Here is a 26,253-nt window from a genome sequence, read left to right on the forward strand (position 1 = left end):
TATCCCCCAAATACAAAATGTCCTACATTTCGTGATCCTGGATCATCGGTCAGCAGGTCATTTTGTATTGGACGGGATACCAAAGGAGCAGGACTAAAAAACTACCGTTTTGCTTGGAAACTTTCCATACAAAATGTAAACAAAAAAGATTTAAGCAACGAACTTGCTGCAGTTTTTCGTTCTGTGAATTGTTCTGCTAGCAAAAATAAAAAGCCTGCAAGCCTATATCTCCTCAAAATAAGAAGTAGAGGTCGTGTCCTGTATAATAATTGTTTATTTATTGCCAAAGAGTGCTGAAACTAAAATTACAAAAAGCAAACATAACATTTATGTTTCTTAAATAATAATGATGACTAAATGCAAAAGAATACAAATAGAGAAACATAAACAAAGCAATACAAAGAATGTTAATCTAAATAAATGCAACTGATTCAGCATCCGCTCGAGCAGGATGAGCAGCGATTCCTATTGCCGCTGAAACTCGATGCTATAGTCCTTAGTCCCAGTTGTCTGCAGTATGTTGCCAATTGCGAATAGAAAATGCCCACAACGTTGATTATAGATTCGTAGAATTATTCTATAATTATTGTGACTTGCATTAGTGCGTTACTATAATTAATGAAATGAGCAAACAATTTTGAGCGCTACTAATGTTGAAAATTGCGGCTTTGCCTTTTGCGTTGTCACAGAACTTTTATTATGAGGCGGCATAAATTGTGGCCTGGGTGGGGGTCAGTTAGTTTTTTGTTGCTGCTGCTGCTGCTTTCGATGATTTATGGTCGGTGGTTTGATGTCGCTGCTGGCGTCTTTGGATAATTAGCAGCAGGCGTGTGCGTGCGGCATTAAATAAACGTATAAACTATGACATAAATGTGAAGTTAAGTGACGAGGAGCCTCAGTTTGATTGATGGCTTCTACCATTTGCGTTGGCCAGAGCCAAAGATGTTGTAGATGGTGGCGCACACCAAATAGACAATGGCGGCAATGAGAAACACCAGACGCCAGCTGGCAATGCTGGGATCGTTGTGTATAATATTGCCAGCTATCATCGGAGCAGTGAGTCCAATCAGATTGGCTGTGCAGTTGGTGATGGCAATGAGTAAGCCTGCATAAGCGGGCGATAGATCCAAATGGTTGATCTTGAAGCCGGAGTAAATGGCGCCATTGAGCCCCATGCCAATGGTGAAGATGACCATAGTCCAGGCAAGACTCTGCTGCACATAGCCAACCGCAAGCAGACACAATGCGGGTCCATAGAGTCCGAAGCTGTTCATCAGCTTGCGCGTGCTGGTGACGCCGACATTGCGCCGAATGAGATAATCGGCGCTGAAGCCAAAGAGCAGCGCCATCAGCCACATGGCCAGGTAGGGCAGCCCCGAGAGCAGCCCGTTCTCCTTGATCTTCACATGCAGTATGCGCGCTATGTAAGTGGGCAGCATAGTCATTAGCGTTTCATAGCCATAGTTGTGTCCCGCATGCGCTGCCATAATCGCCCAGAACGCCATCGAGCTAAAGATGCTGCCGAGTGGAATGCGCGCCAGCGTCTGCTCCGACTGCGCGCTCCAAATGGACGAAACGATGTGCGCACGCTCCACCTCGCGTATGCGTTTGCTCTTCTGCGGATTGTCGTCCACCAGCCATAGAAAGAATATGCACCAAAGCGTGCTGGCCGCGCCAAAGACATAGAAAATGGAGGGCCAGCCGCCGGCGAATCCATGCGCAGCCAGCAGCCCACTGAGCGGCATGCTCACGATAGTGCCAAACTGCGCGCCCGCATAGACAGCGGCGCCGGCGCGCGAACGCTCCGTGGGCGGTATCCAGTTGGCCAGCATCGCATGCGTGCAGGGCACAATGGGCCCCTCGCCCAGACCCTGCAGCAAACGCACCGCACACAGCCAAATGGGTCCGCCCTTGCGTGCAGCCACTGGCACCAGGAAGGCCACCAGCGAATTGATCAGCATGCCCCAGCCCAGGAAGTGCTTGGCGCCATAGTTTTTGATCAGAAAGCCAAAGGGTATTTGGGTTATCACATAGCCATAGAAGAAGCTCGCCAGTATGTAGCCCTGCAGCTGGTAGCTCCACTCAAAGTCGCCGCCATGCGAGTCCGCGTCCGCGTCCGCATCCGCGTCCGCGTCCTTGCCCTCAATGGCCGTATGATTGACCATCGCCACAATGGCCACCGACATATTCGTGCGCATCACATAGGCATTGGCCATGCCCAGGAACAGCATGAACGTCACAAAGAAGCGCAGGCGACAGCAACAGGGAATCTCGCTGTCCGTCTCATAGTTTCGCTTCTTCTGCTGCTGCTGTTGCTGGGGCTGCTGCTTCGTCTGCTGCTCTGCTGGGGCGGGCGGCTTGTTCTCAGCTGTTGCCATTTGGCTTTAGCCTGCACCTCAAATAGTTGATTTAATTCAAATGCTCACTTTGATTTGCTTCAACTGGATACAGCTAAAAAAAATAGAAATAGTTTGTTTTAGTATTTAAAATATAAATTTAAGTGGCAGCAAGTTTAACTTAAAACTTTAACTTAAACTTAAATAAAATATAAGCAATGCAATCAAAGTTGCTTTAATAAAAACTCAATCAAATACAAACTGCGATATAGATAAATAAACATTTAAAATGTATTTTAAATGTCTACATTTAATTGCTAATAATTTAAATTCAAAAGTTAGTTTTTCTATATAAAAAATTTATTAAATTAAAAATATGCACACTTAGGCTAAAGATATTGATAATAAAATAAGAAAAAAAATATGCGCAACTTTTTGTAAAACTTGCAACTGTTTGTTTGCTTTGTCTTTAGCTTTTTAGCAACAAATTGCATTTGTTTATGCACAAGACTTCAAACAATGCATGTTAGCTCATTTGTTAATAACTTTAAGTGCTTGTACTATGAAAACAATGCGTCCCTTTGCACAAGCAGCGAAACTTACAAAAGAAAATTTAGACTGCAGCAAATAAATAAATTGCAGCTTCAAATATTAAAAGAATATTTTTAATGCATTGTTTATATTGCATATATAAATTAAATGCATTAAATGAAAGTTAAAAATACAAAAATTGTTTTCCAAACGCTGACAAAATTGTGTGAAATTTTTAGTAGCTTTTGCCATGCGCATTAATTTAAAATAAATAAAATTAATGCAAAAAACAAAATAAGCACGTAGTTGTTATTATTATAAAAAATAGTTTACAGTTATTAGCAATTCCTTGCTTACTATATAAACAAATCAAATGATATAAGCAGCAATAAATGTTAGCACTCACAATCCATAAGTTTAAGAAATCTAAAAACAAAAACATAATTTTAAATAATTTTAAAATTTAATTTTAAATATTTTCTTAATCCTTTTCTTTTATAGTTGACATTAAATAATTAAAAAAAACTGAATGCTGCATTATTTGACTTCATTTTAAATACATTTGATTTTTATAATAATTTTAATTAATTGTAAATAATATTTGCAAGCATTTGCAAACTAATGTGCAGTTCACTTAAACTTTTAGCTCACTTATTTATTGTTGTTGATTTTTTTAAAGCGCCAAAAACTCTTTGAAATTTAGCATAACGCTCAAGTGTGCGGCATGGAACTTTAAGCGATTGCCGATTGCTTTTATTAAAGTAACGGTTAAAATAATGCCAAACTCAATTGCTATCAATAGCGTGTGAATGCAAAAGGCTTCACAATTTGCTTAATGCGGCATATAAATATGGAAATCAAACAAACGCCGAGCCAAGCAGCCAAGCAGCCAAGCCAAACAGGCAGACAGAGAGATAGAAAGAGAGAGAGAGAAAGAGAGAGTGAGCGAGTGAGCGAGTGAGAAGGAAATAATAAGCATGCGGCAAAGTACTTTCAACTAAGCCGCTATCTGTACTTAAGCGCCAACGCACTCAGGCGTATTGTAACCCGACAGAGCGCTTGAGTACATTACGTATACGCAGTGTATAGCCGAACGTACACATACACACACACACGCGCAGTTGTTTACGTATGCGCAGCAATTTGCATAAGACGCTAATCGCGCGACCATCAAAGCAGCAACTGAAACCTGAAGCATGCGAATATAATGATGGGATATTGAAGCAGCAGCAGCAGCAGCAGCAGCAGCAGCAGCAGGCGCTGGAGTTTATACAAATTCATGACATTAAGTGTAGACAAGTGTATAAATAAATAGAAATGCTTTGCATTGTTTATGCTCTCGTTGGCTTTCAATGAACTCTGAGCGCTGCCGCTGGCGGCTGCTGCGTCATGAAGTGAGCAGCGGCGATTCGCTGGCGCATTTGGCGCTTAAATATGGCACAACAATTGGGCAAATCTGTCGCGCAAATCGGCTGTACTGCCAGGATATAGCGCAGGCACGTCGCCACATTTGGATACCAACTGCTGACACAATCGCCGCTCAAAGCAGCAGCAGCAGTCGCTTCATAGCTGCAGCTCAGCACGAGCCCAACAATGCGGCAGTGACAATTACGGACGCCGACGTTAAGCCAGCAGCTGTCAGTTGGAGTCGCAATCGCCGTCGCCGTCGCCGCCAGTGCACAGCCAATCCAAATGCCTTTGCCAACGACGCAGATCCCTTGCTGATCAGCCAAGCGCCCGCCCAGCAATTTAATTAGCGACCACAGCAGCAGCAGCTGAAACCTTCAACTGGCAGCAGCCTTAACGTTGCCACATGCAACCAGCTGCGCTAAATTTGCAGTTAATTAAAGTGTAGTGCGCCTTTTTATAAAACAGCAAACAAAACGAGACTTATTTGTTCATAATTATTTAAAACATAAAACGCTTTCATTGTAAGCAAAACAATTGTTATGCATTCTATAATAAGCTGCAAGTCTTAGCTTGTTATTTGTTATGTTAATATGTTAAATAGCAAACCAAAGACTAAGACTTATTTGTTTATAATTAATTTATAACTAAAACGTCTTCATTATAAGCGCAACAATAAGCAGCAAGTCTTAGCTTAAGCATAAACAACTTATTTATTTATTTTTTACCAACTGTTTGTTTATTTTATTTTAATTTAAATATTTAAAGCTGCGCTTGAATTTAGCAAAATGAAATGGCTTTAAGCTGATGTTTGCTCTTTAAGCGCAATAGAGAGAGAGAGAGAGAGAGCGAACTTGTTTAAAATTTAAGACTAATGTAACTAAAGCTTGCAGTTCTTCTTATTTTTGTTTGTTTGAATACACACATCCTGCAATAAATGACATGCGTATACGTAATATTTAGCAACATGTGTGCTTACAATTAAATTTACACATATTGCTTGCTAACTTCTGAGAAATCAAATTTCGACTTGTTTTGAATTTTATTTGCCATATTCATTTTCATTTGATTGCGAATTATTTACAACTTTTTGCAGCTGTTCAATGTTTGTCTAAAATACAAACTAAAATACTTTTGGGTGAATAAATTTGATGTTTGCTTAGATCGCTTTTAATTTCTAAATAAATAAAAATTGCTAAGCACAGAGCATTTAATTGATTAGCTGCATTTATTTTTTAATGCATTGATAAATGATAAGAACTACAATTAATTGTTTCAGTTATTAGCAACAATTTGTTAACAGCAGCTAATTAAATTTTGCGCATAATTTGCAGCAGTTAAATTAATTTTATGATAACAAAAGAATATTTTAAAATTTATATAGCAAAATATTTAAAATGTAAAAAAAAATAAAAAAGTGGGCAGTGCATTGGAAAATCCCTAAAAGCGCAAACAGTTAGTTAAATAAAATAAATAAAAATGAGCAGTTAAATAAAATAAATAAATAAAAATAAGCAAATAACCAAATTGAAATTTAATAGCTATTATTAATATATCCTAATTATATTTTAATTATTTTAAATATATATTTTTATATTAATTATTAATAAATATAACGTATGTTTGGCATAAGCTTGAGGCTGTGATTATTTTGCTAAGGGCAGGCAAATGCGTTTCTAATGGCAGTCGCGAATATGAGTTGAGTCCTTGCAGGGAAGGCCGCACACGAATGGAATTTTAAATGCGCTGGGGGCATACAAATGTTGCTCAGTGTTGAGTTGACGCTGCATTAGGCAAATGTCTGGAATTTTTGGTTGCAGCGGCGACGGAAACAAAGTGGGGAATGCCAAAAGGAAGCTGCAGCTGCAGCGCTGATTAAAAAAACCGCCAAGTCATTGCTGCTGCTGCTGCTGCAAGTTGCAAGTTGCAGTTGCAAGCTGTTGTTGCTGCTGAAATTGGCTTTTAATTGTTGCCGAAGTGAATTTGCAGCAAACAGGATGCAATTAAGACATTCAAATGCACGAATGCGAGTGGGTGGTTGGGTGGGTTGGCAGCACGTGCGGCAGCACTGATAAGCAGCTTGGACCATTGGCGACCCCGAGACAGGAGAGACATTCAAACTGCTGGAATATTAACTAATCTGTGTGCGGCACTTGAGCATAACGACGTTTGCAATGAAGCAATCGTGCCACTTTTTTGGGCAAGGACACATCAGTAGCAGCAGCAAATAGAAGGTGTGACTGGGGGGTGGTGGTGGGGCTGGAAAATATGCGTACGTGCTCGTGTGATAAATTCACATTTTCCGGCTTGCCAGGCCGGAGAGCCAAACGCGCTGGCATTGATAGACACCTGAAGTAAATGGCTGCGGTTGGTTGGGTGGGTGGGTTGGGTGGTCAAAGGAAGTGCCGAAAAAAAGGTAAAAAAAATGTGTGCAGACAGGACGAACAGGACGCGCACGATGTGGCTGACAACGTTGACAACCATGGATGGCCACATTTTGTGCCATTTTGTGACGGACAGACAGAACTTTGAAATGGCTGCTGAGACTGCGACTCTGATTATGCTCAGGAATGAGCAGCGGCAGGACTAACGCTTAAAGGACTTCAATGCGGGCTCAGAGAACGCACTGGCATGTTGACAATGATAACGAAGTTGAGAGAGAGAGAGAGAGAGAGCGAGAGAGCGAAACAATGGCTAAAATATCAAATGTCGACATTGGGGGGGCTTGGGCATTAATATTTCATGAGAAATCATAGTTTGCTGATGCGTATAATTCAAAGGAATTGCAATCTGAATTAATTTCAAATGCTCAGGTAGCCACCCAGCAGCACCCAACACCACCCACCACCCACCCACTCCCCGCTTAGAGTTCAAAGTCAGCCTTTGATTGATTCTGCAGCTTTCATTGTTTGGCAGTGCGACTTTTGCTATCTGCGCTGCCACTGTTTGGGGTTAAGCTGCGAGCGCTAGATGGCGCCACATGCCCCTTGCTATGTGTGTGTGTGAAAAGTTTTCAACATTTCTGCATCATAAAACTTTTTTTTGTTGTTGTTGGGGGGTGTGTGCGGCAATGAATGCGTATCGAATTTTGATGCATGCAGCGAGTGAAAGAGCGCGCGCTAGTGTGTGCGAGCGAGAGAGAGAGAGAGAGAGAGAGAGAGAGAGAGCGCAACAGCGATCAATGCTGCAAGTCCAGCTTTTTGGCAAACTTTTGGCAAGTAAAACTCATTTATTTGTTTTCCGCCGTGACAGTTGAACCATGTAATTATACATAGAAGCCACCCACATCACCCACCCACCCAACCGCCCACTCAGCCACATTGCAGCAGCAGCAGCAGCGACTTATGAAATATGACAGCAGCTTCGCAACTTTCGGCTCGCCTTTCAAATAGAAATTATACCAAAGTTTTCGCTCTCTCTCGCTCTCTCTGCTGAGCGTTTTTCCGCTTTTCCAGCTGCCAAAGGCGTTTGCATGCGCTGCTTACTGCAATTGGCAATCGGCTACGTCATATGCGCCCATTGTTAAGCTCATATTGAGCCACTTTTAAGGTTATGTTGAAAGTCTTTTGATTTATGCCCAACAAGCTGTCAGTGCTCAAGTTTTCAGCTGCTGCACACACACACACACACACACACACACACACACACACATAGCAATTTAATATTTAAAACATACGCATGCAAAATTTACACAGTTTATCAAATTGTTTTTATAGTTTTGATTTTCACTACTCGCTTAGCTCATAATAAATGTTTAAAAATTATTTGTGCTTTCTACTCTTATAGTTAAAAATTAAATTGACTGCTCAATGCTTATTGCACTTTCGCAGTTTAAAATTAAAAATGTACTCACTGTTAGTGAAGTTAATTTTGTTAAGCTTTGGCAACTGCATTAAAAAATATTAAAATTGGAAAATTAATGCTTGAAATTAAGCTACAAAAATCATTTTAGCGCTTAATATTTTTAAACTCAAAGCTTTGGCTTTTAATACACCACATATAATTCATTTCTGCTGTCAAATATATTTAGAGCTTAAGCTAAACACATTTAAAGCTGCACATTTTCTAAAATTTTTATTTATTAAACTTTCACAAGTTTTATGCTTTCTAGAATTTCTAGCTGCAGTTGGTAAACAAAAATTGCAAAAATGCTGAATATAATAATAAATAAATACTGGAATTACAAACAATAGTAATAAAAATATTTAAAAATAATTGAATTTGCCAATCTATTTGATTTTTGTAATTAATTTTTATTTCAAACAATTATTATTTGCAGTTCTTCTCATTTTTCAGTGCTGTGATATAAAAAATAAATGCAGCTAATCAGTTAAATGCTCTGTGCTTAGCCATATTTATTTAATAGCGCTGCTTAGCAATGAAATACAAACTAAGCAAACATCAAATTTATTCACCCAAAAGTATTTTAGTTTGTATTTTAAACAAACTTTGAACAGCTGCAAGAAGGTGTAAATTATTAGCAATGAAATTAGAATGAAAATGGCAACTAAAATTCAAAACAAGTCGAAGGCAAATGCAATGTTTGATTTCTCCGAAACTAGCAATGAAAATGTGTAAATTTAATTGTAAGCACACATTACGCACATGTTGCTAAATATTACGTATACGCATGTCATTTATTGCAGTGGCTGAAATATAAAAATAAATAGCTTATGGAATTAGCTAAGCCAAATAATTGTTATAAACATTGAATGCAATCAGCGATAAATACAAAAATCAAATAAGTATTGAAGCATTTTGAATATAATTTAAAACATATAAATGCTTTTATTTAAAGGGACAAACTATTAAAGCCAAACTTGCTGACTGAATTGAATTTTCATTTGAATTGCAATGCAAGTTGCAAGGAAGTTTGCTCGACTTTAAGCAGCAGCAGCAGCAGCAGCAGCTGTCCCAATCGCAAGCTGCACTGTAGACATATTGAATTACATTAAGGACACTCGAACGTCGTTGATAATCAGGCCAAGTGAGTGGGAGCGCCCATTCGACTGTGCGTCTGTGTCTGTGTGTGTGTGTGTGTGTTGGGGGTTTTTTAAAAGGCAAACGTAAGCAGCATACAGCAATCATCATTCATTCGGTCAATGTGACATTCATTTATGCAGGCGCTCATTCACTCAAGCAAACGCTCAATCATGTGCTCAGTTATCCGCGCGTATTGTCGCCCACCCACCCCCAACCCCCAATCACACAAACACACAATTGGCAACTCAGGCAACGTTTTAATTGTTGCACTTGCAACTTGCACCTGACGCTGCTTGCTGCTTGCCGCTCGCAAATTGAATTTGCTTGCGCGCCTTCTTGTGCTTAATTAAAATTTCATTATACGCATACAAACGCAGACGTAGTGTAAGCAGCAAAAATATTTGCAGCAGCGACAAGTCGCACAAATATTTCATCAGTTGTCGTCTATTAACTGCTGCTCGAGCAAGCAGCTGCAACTAACTAATGCAAGCAACTAACATTTCTTTCGCTCACATGCGCACATTACAGTCTGTCTGTGTCAGTCTGTGGACAAGCAAAGCACAAAGCAACAAATGTACAATGGGCAATAAAAACAAAATTGTGTGTGCTAAACTAATCTAAATCAAATGAAATGTTTAGCATTTAATTCAATTTAATTTGATGCATTCTAAGTAATAATAATAAAGTCTTTTAACTGTTTGTCAAAGCTGCGACTAACAATTTGGCCTAAAGTTAAGTTTAAGGGCATTTTTAAGCTATGTGCGTATGGATCGAGCCACTATATCTTATAGCTACCATACAAGCAATGTGTCAAGTATGCAGCTTTAGTATGAAAAACTTTTTCATTTTTTAAACAATTAAAACGTTGCTTAAGTTTATGAGCATTAGCTGCAATTTTGACAAATTTTAGCTAAACAAACTAAACATTAAATGTGTTAAATTGCACACTTTTGCTTCATTTAAACTATTTGTCAATTCTCAATGTCAATGTTGATAATAGACAATTAACAAAACATTTTTTAGTTGAGTTTTAGTTGCCTTAACTTTCGAATAGCGCTTAGAAAAAGCAAAATTTCTTATTAAAGTCAAACAATTATTAACATTTGAGCAACTTCTTAATACCCTTTTCCATTATTTACAAAAATGTCAAAGTGTATAAAAGAAAATTTGTAAATTTAATAGAAAAGAATTATTTGTTATTTATTATGATTGCAATATATTTAATTTTAATAATAGAAAAACATCAACACGCAATAAGCAATTGTTTACTTCATACATAGCAACAGAATCATAAATTCGTTAGTTTTCAAATCTCTTAAAAGTGTCTCATGTCAAAGATCACCAAACACGCGCATAGATTATCATATATCAAAATATAAATATCACAAAATAATGCTGATAATACGTTTATGTCTTCAGTGACCTAATATGAGCTCGCAAATTCTGACGTGTACTTCAACTATATAAGCTTGCTGATCTTGAATATTCAAATTCAGTATACTTAAAAAAGTGCTCGTGAATAGTTCGTTTTATTAATCGAACATGAAGCGCGTGTTATCAGTTATACTGTTGCTGCTATATATGCGACCCGATTCGGCAACTGATGTTATGGTAGGTCCAGTGCAAATAAATGTTTTTAGTATTAAAAGCAAATCAATGCTACTTTTGCAGTCATGCGCAGTTTCCAGGGAATCAAACGAGGATCGCGGAACGTTTTGCTTTAAAGTCGTGAAGCCTTTACTCCAACATTTTCGTATATCGGCTGAAAGCAAGGAGCAATTTGATAGGCTACAAGGAAAGCTGCAGCAACTGGAGGCCACAATAAAGAGTCTTGCAAGTAAAGCTAACGCAAATAATGAAGCTTCTTGCAATTGCAGTGCAGATAAGCTTAAGGCAGATGAGGAAACCTTGAGGCTTCAAACTGAAATAACTGAGCTGCAAACTAAGCTTGCAGCACAACAAGAAGCTCTGCAGAAAAGCAACCAACTCAAGGATTCTTTAATGAGTGAAAAAGATGAACGCATCGTAGACTTTGATAAGAAACTAGAAGCTCGCGTTGAGGCACACAAGGAGACTTTGAAGGGAACTCAGCAGCTTCAAGTAAAAGTCAATGAACTACAAACGAAGATTGAAGAAAGCGACAAACTCAAGGATTCTTTAATAACTGAAAAGGATAAACGCATTGCTGATTTGAAAGAGCAAATAAGCAACAACATGAATAAGAATCAACAATTCGAAGCTAAGCTGATTAACTTTGTAGAACAAGCTGAATTGACTAGCTTTGTGCCTTATAGCATTGATATTCGAACGATACGTGTGCCTGGCACGGAGCCCTTCAAAGTGCCCTTTGCCTCAAAGTTCTCGGAATGGGTTGTAATTCAACGTAGGATGGATGAATACGAGGAGTTCGGTCGAGACTGGGAGGAGTACAAACATGGCTTTGGGGACCTGCGCCGTAACTTTTGGTTCGGGCTAGAGAAACTTCATCTGATGACGAAGTTTCAGCCACACGAGCTCTACATACTGCTTGAGGATTTCGGAAACGAAAAACGATATGCTCGCTATACCAATTTCTCAGTTGGGAATGAAGCGCAAGCATACGAACTATTAAGTGTGGGCGAATATTCTGGAGATGCTGGAAACGCACTCGATACTGCAGATGATCAAACCGCCAAGAATATGAAATTCTCAACTCAAGATCGGGATAATGATAAAAATGATGTTGGTAATTATGCTGAACAAATCAGGGGTGGTTGGTGGTTTAATGCTGGTTGGCATTGGTAAGTATAAATGACTTAAAAAAAAAGTGATACAATTCTATAATTTATTTCTATAGTAACCTTAATGGACCTTATGAGCGCAATCGATTTGATGAAGACTATTTACGTGCAATCAGATGGGATAAATGGCATTTGAATCCACTGAAATCCGTGCAAATGTTGATAAGACCCACCAACAAGTAAATAAAGTTGTTTCTAAATAAATGTAAATTTTAATTATACAAGCGAATCATTAAAATTCTATTCAAATAATAAATAAAGTTTTGCAAGTTACAAAATTAATAATTGTCGATATTGCTGCAAATATATTGCTTAAAAATGATTACGTATACTTGATAGGAAAATATTTATTTTGGTTATAGCTTTCAGTAGCCAAAGAATTTCAGACGTATCCAGATGTAAAATTTAATAATTTTTAAGACTTTTTCACATTACAGCAAATTGCACTATTTATGTTTATAACAATAGCAGTTAGCTTAACATAGTTAGCATAATATAAAGATATAACAACTTGAGCTTCAGCTAAATTTCGACTTTGCTTGCCCATGGTATAAACTAAAAGCGGCTAAAGCTAAAGACGACTAGCGTATGCACTATGCTGAGTTTTAAAAGTGCTAAACTCATGCTAGCAGCTACTGTGGCTAAAGCAAGCGGCAGGCACTTGAAGTTTGAATTTAAAGTTAGGCAAAGGCAAAGGCAACGGCAACGGCAACTTGTCCACATGAATTGTTGTTGTTGTTCTCATTTCACATGTCGCTTATTGTTTGTTGCTGCTGCTGGCTGCAGTTTTAGTTTATCGCTGTGTGTGTGTGTGTGTGTGTGCAAAAGTATTGCATAGTTTTTAGCGCAAATCAAAATGATTGATGATGATGGCCAACATGTAGTTGAGCTGAGTAGTTGTAGCTTTAGCTCACCCGCATGCAGACAGACACACACACACACACACACACACACACACTCGCAACAACAACATACACTTGACAGTTATGGCTGCTGATATACAGCAAATAAACTAAATAAATTCCCTGCTTTTTGTCATTTTGTGTGCCACTTTGTTTTTGGCCAGCTGACCTACAACTGTATGTATGTATGTATGTATGTGTGTGTGTTAGTGTAACATATATGCATTTGGCTTTAGTTATGCGCTGTTGACCCAGTGCGCTTTGGGCCATTGTGTTTCTTTTCAATTGCAAATTGACAGCGCCCCGAAAAGCATGCAACACTTTTTTGTTTGTCATGCACTTTTGACCTTACAACGCACTCAAACAACATTTGCATTTAACCAACAGGCAAACACACACACACACACACACACACATGCATACATGCAAGGTAGCTGACCACAGCAAGTGCCCATTGGCACTTCATTAATACTGCCAAAACACACACACATATACACACACGCACAGCAGAGACACTTGCAGAAATTAGCCAAAACGCCTGCATTTATGTTCATTGGCCATGCTTAAAGCACATTTGGCATTTGTGTTGCTGCTGTCGTTGCTGCTGCTGCTGCTGCTGCTGTTGTCGCCCCTTTGCCTCATTAGCTCAGCCAAAGACTCTCAGCTTGCAGCCGCAGCGTTTGCGGCCATTCAATATACTCACACACACAGTTACACACATGTGCAAACACACACACACACACTTGGTTAGAATAACAGTCAAGCTGTTGTTGCCAGCCATCGCTTCATTGTTGGGCTAACCCCAGCATTGGGTTTGGGTTTCGGGTTTGGGTTTGGGCTTTTGCCTTAAAGTTCTCAATTTCTTGCTGCTGCTGCTCCTCGCATTGGTTTGCCTTTGCCCTAATTAAATGCTAATGCTAGCAACATAATTCGCATGCATTTTAGTTTTGAGAATCACTAAACCAACTGCTTCATTAGTTAAAGTTTGCTGCCTTTGCTAAAAATAAATACATTAATTAATATAATAAGCAAGCAATTTTGTCTAAGTACAAATTACAAATAATTTATATAACAAAAATAAATTGAATTTAAGTCATTTATGCACTAATTCACTTTAAAACCCTGAAATTAAATATTTATAACAATTATACATTTTTTTGTTAATTTCCAACTCTTCATATATTAAAAAAAACATTTAAATTTATAATTTAAAGCAATTTTGACATACACAAAATTACATAAGAAACTGCTAAATTAGTAACTCAACGCATTTAATTACAAAATTCAAAACATTACAAAAATTGTAAATTAAATTTTAGCTTTATTTTTAAGCCTAATAACATGCAAAAATATATTAATTTATATTAAGCAAACAATTTGGTCTAAGAATAAATGCAGCATAGTTTGTTTATATAAAAAATCGAAATAAAGTTATAAAGTGATTAAAATTGATGTATGACAAAGATTGCTACTAAAAATGTAAATACAATAATATTATGCAAATTTTTAGTAAGTAATAAGCAAGTTATTTTTTGTTAGCAATTAAATTTAAATAAAAGCAATAAAGCAAAAATTGTCTACACTTTAGAGCCGCAGCAGCTTTCGGCTAAAATAAGTCTGAACCGCTAATTCCTTAGCTAAGACATTTTTATGAATTAATATTCCAATTGCTTGACAGCTTGACGAGCTTCACAATTAATATCCAAGCACTTGGCTCATGCGTTAACAAAAAAGTAACAGCAACATATAATTTAACCAGAACAGATTTAATTTGAAAGATGCTTTCGCGGAAATTCTGCGTTTGGCATTTGAACAGAGAATTTTGTCGCGTCGACAGAGAAGTGAAGTAATTTCTTTTTTATTATATTATAAAATTGCTTAAATTTTATTTCAATTCGTTGGCATAAATTGAATTTGAAACTGCAACAATTTGCAGTATATTTGCATTTTGTTTGTGCCATTTATTTACATACATATGCACTGAAACTGTCATATTAACTGTCATACGCAGCAGCAGCTCGATTTTCAATTTGGTAAATTTGGAAATGCATTTAACTGCAGACAGCGCAGGCTCTGCAACAAATTCAAATTATATGCCACACACACAGCCACACACATACACATGCAAAACTGTTATATATGTGTGTAGTTAGTTTTTGGTGTGCGACAAGCTCTCGAAATTCCTTTGGGGCTTTGCCAGAGTGCAATGTCTGTCAACACTAATTGTTCGACTGTTGCCGCTGCCGTCGTCTTTTTGCTACAATTACGCTCTGCTTATGTGTGTGTGTGTGTGTGTGTGTAAATCCTGCTTACAAGCCAGCACACACACACACACACACACATAGACGAGCGTGCGAGCGAGTTATACTCACATATATATAGGCATAAGCAGAAGATTCGTATCGGCTGCTGCTGCTTCTTCTAATCCGCAGCTCAAACCCACTCGTCTCACCCCTCTCTCTCTCTCTCTCTCTCTCTCTCTCACCCCTACTTAGACTTGTATGGCTGCTGCCTCTGTTATTGTCATTAGCTTTGGCACCCTAAGAAGACGACAACTAAGGCTTTAACCCGTGGCCGTTGGCCATGTCCGTTGCTGCTGCTGCTGTTTTTGGGGTGTGAACATAACACAAATACTAACCAGTCTACACACACATAGCCACACACACACACACACATGTATATACATGCTCATACATATGTTTAATTAAATTGGGTCAAACCAGTTAACTCACTTGTCTTTGGATTATGTTTGCATTTCACCTAATCTCAGCCTTAGTTGCTGTTGAGTTTCAGCTCAGTTTTTGGCTCACACACACACACCCACACACACACACAGAGCTTTGTTGCTGGCCTTATCTAGCGTCCAGCTTAGTTGGCGAGTCCGTTTTTGGACTTTGGCAGACATAACAAATTGCTCTCGTTGCTCTCGCGCCGTATAAAATCAAATTATTGTCTGCAATATTCTGGGGGCGACCACAAAATATTGTCTTTGGCAAGTTTATTAAAACTTTCCAGAGGGCGCCACACACACACGCACACACACACATACATACATAGGGCCGAACTACCAACTAACTAGGCGCACTAGGCAGCTCGAGCAGCGAGAACTTGTTAGTTGGCTAAAAACTTTTGACCTGTTGCAACATTTATCTATGTGTCTCTCTACTTTATATATAAATACTCGGGGCTCGGCTACTCGACCATAAAGTCCACTGTGCAGCGCCTGGAACTTTGCACTTTTCTCAACTTTTGGCGAGCTTTTTAGCTAAATTGGGTAATTAATTGGCAATGCGTCGAGTGCCAGCGACGCGACGCGACTCGACTCTCTGTTGTTACAGTAATTAAAGACGCCACGCCAAACTGTTATACAACAATCTTAAAGACTTTCATGTTCATGTACGCAAATGTGGGTCATCAAAGTGTTATACAATGAACTTTGGAGCATGTTTTACGCAACTGTCATACAAGTGTTATACTGTCATAAATGCACATATAGGTCATTAAAGTGTTATACAACGCACTTAGCAATGGTCAGAGAACATTTTCCGCTGTTGCTTATTCAAATTAACAACTGTCATACGCTTATTATACTGTCATAAGTATCAGATGTGCAACTATTTGTGCTAACGTTCGAATAAGCAACTCTCATAAAAGTGTTATACTAACATAATTGTCATAAAACTTTGTATACAAATGCTATTATAAAAATGTAATACAACGATCGTAAGTATTGGTTGTATGCCTATGCTTGTGCAAATTGGCAACTGTCATACGCGTGTTATACTGTCATAATTAATTGGATACTGTGCTTTACTACGCTTTGTGGCTATTTGTTATACGGAAATGTTAGTGTGAATAAGAAACTGTTATACAAGTGCTATACTGTCATAAATATTTATATGACATTTGTGTAACGATCTTAAGAGCAGATATTGTAAGCAAATGTAGCTAGCTGTCATAAAAATGTTATACAACGAACTTAGGAATTAATAGAAGGTAAACAACTGTCATAGAAGTGTTATAATAGCAAACATACCTGCCTTTTAGCTGTGTAACTATTTTAAGAACTTGCATAATCACTTGAGTTTAAGCTGAAATTAAGAGAGCAACTGTTATAAAAATGTTAAGCTGTCATAAAGTATGAAATACTGAACTAAAATAACAAAAAAATAATAAGAAATGGCTGCCCAGTCCTACGGCCTTAAATATGAAAAGAAAGATTGTCATAAATATTTTGATAAGCAAATCATTTGACAATTCACAAGCTATGCATGTTGTATTTTTAAATGTGTCTTAATATTGTTATAAAAGCTGTTATACAGTTAAGCTTTAATGCTAAGAAACTGTTATATATTTATTTTGTTCAATAGCAATGAGTGTTGTGTTTGTTCTTTAGGCATTTTCCGTTAGACGAACGAAATGAGCTTAAGGACGAAACTTGCCTAATCCAATGAAAACAAGCGGCTCAGCTATTTGTGAATGGGGCAGCATCAATTGCCAAAGCAACGCAAGCAAATCCTGCAGAGAAACAAGCCATAAGCTCAGCCATGTGCGCAGCCCAAAAAATATCAAAGGACATAATTCAAATGCGGCCAAAGGCAAATTCTTTTGCAAGTTAAACTTTAACTATATTATTCATTGAGCTGGCCAGGACACCTGTACTCAACAACGCTCTCACTTCACACAAATAGCAACTTGAAATGCATTTAAATTTGCGTTTCGCCTTGACTTGAGCAGCAGCAGCAGCAGCAGCAGCAGCAGCAACGACTGACAACTGACAACAATTTTGCCGTCTGCAATTTACAGTAAAATTTAATGCATAATTCCCGTTATGACACTTGCGGTGCCACACAGAACGCACATGTATATGCATGCATACATTTATATTAGTGTGTCTGTGTGTGTGTGTGTGTTCACATGCATTTTGTAGCCACAGCAAAACAGCTAAAGATACAAATGTAAATATGCCAAGATATTTGCAAGCGAAACTCAAACCCAAGGACTCAACTCAAAGACAAGTTGGAGTTGAACACAGAGCAGAGCGACAGCAGTTGAGGCAACATACTAATTTATGTTATCAGCATTTTGCGTCAAAGCTCAGACCAGCAAAGTTCAGTTGCAGACTCAACTCAAGTTGGGGCGCTAAATAATTTAGATTGATGCATTGTTGTCTCAATCAAACTGCAGTCGCATATATATAAATCAGAATTCATTAGCATGGGCTCAGCTGTTTGGCTGCGATAAAAGCTAAAGTGAAATTTGAAATTTACAAAAGATTTCCAAGTGCAGCTTAGCAACAAAAATCATGTCTTAGTTTTAAGATATAGCAATGTAATCAAAGCAAACTAGTACTATTATTTTTTATTTATTTACAGCTGTTGTCTCTCAAGCTGTTTCAAGTAATTAAATCTGCAGCTATAACTTTATATAAGTATATAAATGAATAATTTTTAAATTTAATTTTAAATATTTTTTGTTACCCTTTTCTTTTATCGTCGACTGTCCATAGTTGACATTAAATAAATAAATCAAATACTTATAATTTAAATTTCAAAACTAAAACCAAAATTTGTTAGCAAGTCGTACTAACTATTCAAGTATTAATTTGCCTAATAAACTTTTGCATATTACTAACTCCTTAAATTGTTTTTAAGCGTGCGTTTTATTAATATTAAAGTATGTTTAGCTTATGCTTATATTAGCGGCAGTGGAATTCTTATAGCGCTGACGCTTCTAGCATTGAAATTCATTAAAGTAATGGCTCATTTATTTTTACTAAATGAATTTTGTTTGGCTTCGGCATATAATTAACTATTTTTATTAATATTAAATTAAAAATTACATAAATTGCTTGGTCTTGGCAACTATTCCAAGTTTCTTAGCATTAATTTGTTTGCTACGCTGGCAGACTGCCAAATTATATATATATATATATAATTAATATGAAGCGTACACACTCGTAATTACAAATTGCCCCGCCTTTAAGTGCCTGTCAGGCATTGTTATCCTTTAAGCCAGGCATTAATGCGCCGACTGCCGCTTTTGATTTTTACAATTTCAATTAACGCAAAACGCGCCAACGCACTCACCAAAAATGACTGCGTAGCAAACAAACACAGCCCAGACACAACCCTAAGGGTGTGTGTGTGTGTGTGTGTGTGTGTGTGTGTGTGTGTGTGTGGGTGTCTGCTTGTGGTTTCTGCATGGATTTACATTCACTTCTCTCTCTGATTATTACATTGCAAGCGAAAGTAATTTTCAGCGTTAGGCGCACAAAATTTATGTTAATTTTACTGTAGCCCAAAGCCAGCGCCAAAGGATTGTAATGACTGCCAACAGTAAACTTTTGCAACAGTATTGGTTACTGTCTGTCTGTGTCTGTGTGTGTGTGTGTGTGTTCGTGTGTGTTTGGCTGGCAGGTAATCGGTTTTGGCTTCTTTGTTTACCACTCGACAGAGCCAGCGAAGCTCTCATTGCCTGGCAAGCTTTAGATAACAGACACTGGACGTGACTTATATTTTGTAATTATCGAAATTACATGCATGTGCATGTGTATGTGTGTATGCGTGTGTGTGTGTGTGTGGGTAAGCGCCACAAACAGCTTTAGCTTCAGTTACAACTTAACTCACTTGGCATTAAGTCTAAAGAGTCAAAATTTTTGATTACTTTTTAAACTTTAAATTGAAATTCATTAAAATAACAACAATGTGTGTAATATTCAATTACATTTTAGTACGCCAATTGCAAACAATAAACATTGTTATTGAATTTCAGCTGCATTTACTACTTCATTAATGAACAAATTCCATAATTTTTAAGCATAACAAAGTATGAAAATATTTGTTTTATTACATTTCAGCACAATTTTAACATTAATTGACCATTGAGCACTGCATATATTGAATTTCATTAATTCACTTGCCTTTTGCAATTTTAACAAACTCGAATTATTTTAAAGCAAAGACAAATTGCAAAATAAACATTGATATTCAATTTATTTAGTGTAAAATTCGCTTACTACATATTTTTCATTTAATTGAGTTTATTTTATTTTTATGAATTTAATATATTTAAAGAATGCAAATATATAAAAAATATATATGTAGTTACTGATATTTAATTTAATTGTTATGATTCATTTTGTAAATCTTTACTGATATTTAATTTAATTGTTGTGCTTCATTTTGTAAACTTTATTTCACTATTTGTTGATATTTGTTATTATATGAATTTATTTAAATTGCTTATGATAAGCAACTTTTATATTTGTCAACAATGTTGCAATGTTGACAAAATAAACAAAATATATATTTACTGTTGTTAAATAAAATAATTATATAGATGTATATATATTATTGAAAAATAATTAAATCTGTTATTTAAGCTAATAGAAGTATTAATCGGTTGTAATTAATATAAAATATATTAAAATATTTTCAAGCATTAAATTGCAATTGAATTAAACAGTTTTCGTTCAGTTTTTTGTTATGTAAAATGTAAAATTATTTTTATATAAAATCTCTACGCAAACAAATTTAGACGTCAATGAAAATTACACTCAAAAAAAAGTAGTAGATAAAAAATATCAAATTTATAACACAAATTATAATTTCTGCTTCTTGGTAATTACAAATACTTAAAAAATATATAGAAAACAACATTGGACTTACCGAGAGTTATCATTGACAGACTCCCTGGGGATCTGCGATTAGTATTGATGTAGTTGTTTATGCTTGAAATATTTCGTTGTATATCCATTAGCTAATTGTCGTTGTTTGCTGATATGGGAAAACCCAAAAACAAAGCGTTGGCACTCCGGCGTAAACAGGTGCCCGAACCAATGGACCAATGGACCTATGGACCGGATCGATGCTCGCCTGACACAGCTTGGCACAGTTCGCAACGCAGCAGCTGCAAACAGAAAATAAAAACAGATATTAAGCAAGCGAGGCAGAAGAGAGAGAGAGAGCGAGAAGGGGTGAGAGCGCAGGGCGGCGGCGGCGGCGGCGAAACATGTGCTGATCTCTTGCTGGCGACAGCATCTGGTGTCTACTGATCTGACGCTAATGACGCCAGCAATGCGCTCTGGTCACCGATAAACGCAGATCAGTAACGCTAAGCAACAGTAAACATATGTATGTGTGTGTGTATGTCTAATTATTCCCAAAGGATTTTTACATTGCTATATATATAATACACTGCGCGAAACTTTGCGCTCAGTTAAGAATTAATAATACATTGCAATGTTTGTATTATAATAAATAAATACTGAACTAATTTAAATTGACTAAAAGTTGCTATTAAATTTGTTGCTAAAATTCATTTCGTTTGTAGCTTGTACTTTAAAATATTAAAAGAAATTAATAAATTATGCATATTAATTTAAAAAAGAACAATAGAAATTTTAATATCAAATATATCAATATTAAGTATTAATTAAATGTAAATGCAAGCATATATTAATTTAAAAATTTATATAAATAAATAATAAATAAAAAATTAATATAAATAAAATTAAATTGAAAAATAAAAAATAAATATATAAAATGGTTAAAAAATTTGAAATACGCATGAAATTGTTATACATTATATTATACTAAGATTTTTAAATTGACTGCTTATGTTTCACTAACATTAAATAAATTGAGACATAATATTAATAATAATGAATAATAAGAAATTCTTTAATAATTTGCATCATTTGTTTTATAATATTTAGATAAACTTAAAATAATTATTTTTAATACTGTTGTAATATTAATTTTAAGTAATCAATTTGTTTATGATTAAATAATTGCCAGATATGGACAGTGAACGATAATAGAAAATTTTATGCATTGAAAATCAATAAAACTAAATATTTAAATTTAAATGTAATGCAAAATAGTAGCAGCAGTAAAATAGTAGTAAACTAATAGCAGCATTATATTTAGTATATGAATTAGTGTAATAAATAAAATATTAAAAAAATGCATGCAAATGCAAAGAGCACTTGTTTTTTCTTGCTGTGTAAAAACTTAACTATGCTTATTGATTGACTATCAGAGAAACTTGACAGTCAAGCGCGACGAGCTGCGAGCTGCGCTCAGCGTTAAGCGTTGAGCGTTGAGCCTGCTGTGTGTGGCACATAAATATTTGGACAGTTGCGTGTTGCAGCTCATTTTGATGGCGATGGAGTTCTTTGCAACAGGCGCATTTCAGCAGCTCTACAGTGAGCTGGATGAGCCGGCGGCCATGAGCGAACTATGCGCAAGCTTTGGCAGCGCGATGGAGTCGCCGCTGCTGGAGTCGCCGCCATGCTATGCGGATGTTAACTTGGGCTACGAGCCCAACAGCAGCTTGGACTACTATGGAATTATAACGCTGGATAGCAACAACAATGGAGTGGAGCAGCTGCAGCTGTTTGACTTTGATGCGGCTGCAGTTGGCGCTGAAGTTTGCAGCGCAGCGCCGCCGGAGCTGAGCGATTGGGAGCAGCGACTGTTGGACCATTTTGTGGAAATACCAGAGCTAGTGGACTTTTTGCCAGAGCGCACGCCGCTCTGCACGGATATGTGCGATGATTTTCTGCAGGAGAGCAACAACAATTTGCGACTGGCAGCGCCAACGCCAGCCCCAGTCCAAGCCTCAGCCTCAGCCTCAGATTCACCTGCGCCGACTAAAGCTGCGCCGCCGTCTGCTTTGCAGCTCAGTCAGAATGCCGCTGGTGAAGTTGGCTACCTTTGCACCTTTGGCAGCTGCGATAAGCTGTACGCCAAGCCCGCTCACCTCAAGGCGCATCTGCGTCGGCATATGGGGGAGAAGCCTTACGCCTGCAGCTGGCCGGACTGCAGCTGGCGCTTCAGTCGCTCGGATGAGCTCGCCCGGCATCGACGCTCGCATTCGGGCATCAAGCCCTATCGCTGTGATTACTGCGCCAAGTGCTTTGCCCGCTCCGATCACCTCACCAAGCATCGCAAAGTCCATGAGCGACGTCTGGCAGCTGCCAAGCGTTCGGGCAGCATTCTGCCCAATGGGCCAGTGCCCTCCAGTGTCTACGCCGTGCGTCCGGGTCGCAAGCGCAAGAATCAGCTCTAGCTGCAAAATTCTCTCAGTGTATGTGCAATAGCAGAGGCTGACTCGTATCTAAAAATATAATATAAGTGAACACTTTTTTTTTTTTTAAATCATTATAAGCAACTTTATCAAACTAAAAGTATTTTTTAAGCTGTGCTGTAAAATATTTCAATAAAAATTTGTGTAAATTCGAGTTGAAATTTTAATTTATTTTTGCTTTGGCAGTGGCGGAGTTTACCAAACAAAATGCAAGCAATTAACATATTTAAATTTTTCATTTAATATTTAAAGCAATAAAAAGTATTAAATTAGTCTAATTTCAGGCGTCGCTTCTTACACAAAACAAAAATAAGCGCTAAAGCATTTTAAAATACGCTTGAGTCTTAAGCTTTTATTTCAATTTAATTTAAAATAAATAAAGGCAAGCAACAAATCATATTAATAGAATTTAATTAAATTCAATGAAAATCAAATTAAACATATAAAAATTGAATTGAGTTTTAAATTAGCCACAAATTTAAGTTGCAAGTCTTTTTTAAATGCTTAATTTGATTTGTTTAAATAATTTTTAGCTGTTTACAGTTTTAAAAAAATATATAAAAAATATTTTAAAGTTAATAACGCATTTTTAATTAGTTTTATTTAAGTTTCAAGATTTTTTAGCAACAATAAGGTATTTTTAAATGAGCTTGAGTTGTTTAATGTTGTACATAAGCAGCAAGAAATTTGCAAAGCAAATCAAAACTATTGCCTAAAATATTTTTAATTTAATAACATTATTTATATTATTATTTAAAGTCTGATTTGATTTAAATTTTCCAAGGCAATGAGTGCAGCGCATCACTTTAGACCAGACAAACAGTCACTGCCTAGACTCAGGATTGGCTTGGAGACCAGTTGAAGGAGCAGCATTCGTCGTGCATACATAATGCGGCCATAGAATAAATCGCAGCAAGGATTGAGATTGAGACTGAGACTGAGACCGAGGCTGAGGCTGAGGCTGAGGCTGAGGCTGTGCGCTCTGGTCGTTTATCTTTAATACGTCTTTGACTTAAGTTGCTTTGCTGCCATGGACTGTGTGTGTGTGTGTGGTAATTAAGTTGTATATATGTATGTGTGTGTGTTTTTTGTTTGTTGTAAGTATTTTTTCACACGCCCGCAGTGAGCTGTAATTGCAATTGGCACTGAAGAAGAAGAAGAAGAAGAAGCAGCAGGGACTGAGTGAGAGTCTGCTGTGTGGTGTCCTGGCTGCTTTATCCTTTATGCGCTGTCATATTGCATACTTTACGGCTTTCAGCGCGAGTGCTTTTGTACATTTCAAGAAAATTTACAGCTCAACTTGCTTATTGTATAATGGCATTTACTTAACACAAGCGTCGACGTCGACAGCGACAGCAACAGCAACAGCAACAGCAACAGCGACGTCGACAGCGACGTGGTTGCAACAGCAGTCGAAGCAGCAGCAGCAGCAGCCATTTGTTCTCATTGGCCATGCAAATTCTCACAACAATTATTGCTACGAACAGTCGAATGGGTGTGGTGTGGTGTGGGGTGGGGTGGGGTGGGGTGGTCTGGGCTCATTAAGGCGAACTTTGTTGGCTGCTGCTGCTGCTGCTGCTGCTGCATCTTGGGCCAACAACAAGGACACAACGCAAGGCAAGTAATGCTTATTCGAAAGTAATTAGCATAAAAATAAATACCACTCATTAAGTCATGTTGTTTTTATCTATTTACCATTTGATATTGCCTTGGCGTCTGCTTGGATAAGCAGCTGTCATCAAGTTTATGCACGCAACTGTTTGTCTAGCAATTTGAATTATTTAGCTGCCATTAGCTTGAATAAATTTCCAGCGCTTAAGCGCTAATCAATTCAATATAAGGAGCGAGTGCGAGTAGCGACTTAACCAGCTCAAGGTAACTTTCAGTCCAAAAGTGGCTTTAACTGACTTTAAAAGTTCAAACAATTGAGCACATTCTGCTCGCTCGCTCACTCTCTATCGCTCTCTCTGTCGCTCATGCTATTGCAATTGTAATTTTCATTCTAATTACGTGGCCTTGCTTAAAAGCTGAATATAACTTTTTGGTCGCAGTCAGCGACATTTACACACGGTTTAAAATATATGCTACACATACGCTAGCATAGCATAGCGTACACTGAAAGAAACAAGCATACGGCATTTATTCGAAGTGTAAATAAAATAAATATGCATAAATTTATAACGAAATGTTTTAAATTTAAACTTCTTGTGCTTAGCAATTTTGAAAAATATTTTAAATTATTAATGCCCATTATTATTTAGTGTAGTATTATAAAATATTAAAAACAAAACGTTTATGTTATGCAGAACATTACGCTAAATATATAAAACTCACTTGGAAAGAATATATTAATTTAAAAAAACAGAATTTTTAAAATCAGAATTCAAAGTTATTAAAGTGTTTCTATATATTAAAATTTAGATTTAAAAATATTTCCATAGCTATCAAATTAATGTTTAGGAATAAAAAATATATATAAATTAATTACTTTCATTCAATTTCCATGATGTATAAAATATATATAACATTTAGAACATATGTAAATTATATTAAAAATTGGTAATTTAATAAAATATATATATATAAAATATATGTGCCTTAAGATATAATAAAATATTTCTCTTTATTTTTAAAAACAAATCATTATGATGCTGATGGCTTGAAATATTTTGAGTTTAGTCATACAAATTTTATGTGGATATAGCTATAAACGAAATCATTGAATTAAAATTTTGAAAATAAAACTTTTGTTTTCTGAATTTAAATATGTATAAAAACAGCCTAAAATAATTTTAGCTAATGTTATTATTGCTTTTATATCAATATCAATATTTTATTATTGAACTGAGCAGCAATATTTTTTAGCAGTGTATGTATGTGTATGCATGTGTGTGTGTGTGTGTGTGTGTGTGTTTCTGTTGGCGTGCTAAAGACAAAGCACAACGTAGTAAGAGAATTCAATTAAATGTTCATCAAAAAACTACAACAAAAATGGCGCACAAAGATATCCACAGAGACAGAGAGACAGACAGAGCGAGAGACCGAGAGAGAGAGAGAGAGACGAAAAGAATGAGAACGCTGATGACAACGCTGGGCGAGATAATGATGATGATGATGATGAAATAGCAATACTATGTTGCCATAACAGCAGCGAGCAAAGCAGCGAGCGAGCTCTAACTGTAACTGTAACTGTGACGCGCTGACTTTGGCGCTGTAATC

At 36.9% G+C, this 26,253-nt stretch overlaps 4 protein-coding genes across 4 annotated transcripts; 3 read left to right on the top strand and 1 right to left on the bottom strand.

The window, feature by feature from the left end:
- Positions 1–598: 598 nt before the first annotated feature.
- On the bottom strand, positions 599–2,413 carry LOC108605790 (putative inorganic phosphate cotransporter). Its single transcript, XM_017995593.1, has one exon. The coding sequence runs from the start codon at positions 2,376–2,378 to the stop codon at positions 915–917; it is 1,464 nt and encodes a 487-aa protein (XP_017851082.1). The 5' UTR covers positions 2,379–2,413; the 3' UTR covers positions 599–914.
- A 1,756-nt stretch (positions 2,414–4,169) lies between these two features.
- On the top strand, positions 4,170–4,750 carry LOC108606144 (lysM and putative peptidoglycan-binding domain-containing protein 1). The gene has a single exon (XM_017995996.1). It carries the CDS (start codon positions 4,220–4,222, stop codon positions 4,622–4,624), a length of 405 nt encoding a protein of 134 aa, XP_017851485.1. The 5' UTR covers positions 4,170–4,219; the 3' UTR covers positions 4,625–4,750.
- A 6,049-nt stretch (positions 4,751–10,799) lies between these two features.
- Positions 10,800–22,041, top strand: LOC108604931 (fibrinogen-like protein 1). Its single transcript, XM_017994501.1, has 3 exons — positions 10,800–10,868; positions 10,929–11,978; positions 21,985–22,041. The coding sequence occupies exons 1-3, from the start codon at positions 10,800–10,802 to the stop codon at positions 22,039–22,041; spliced, it is 1,176 nt and encodes a 391-aa protein (XP_017849990.1).
- A 69-nt stretch (positions 22,042–22,110) lies between these two features.
- Positions 22,111–23,016, top strand: LOC108604930 (Krueppel-like factor 9). The gene is made up of 2 exons (XM_017994500.1): positions 22,111–22,323; positions 22,384–23,016. Exons 1-2 carry the CDS (start codon positions 22,111–22,113, stop codon positions 23,014–23,016), a joined length of 846 nt encoding a protein of 281 aa, XP_017849989.1.
- The last annotated feature ends 3,237 nt before the right edge of the window (positions 23,017–26,253 follow it).

The sequence above is a fragment of the Drosophila busckii genome, chromosome X (assembly GCF_011750605.1).
Source record: "Drosophila busckii strain San Diego stock center, stock number 13000-0081.31 chromosome X, ASM1175060v1, whole genome shotgun sequence".
In the NCBI taxonomy this organism is placed as follows: Eukaryota; Metazoa; Arthropoda; class Insecta; order Diptera; family Drosophilidae; genus Drosophila; species Drosophila busckii.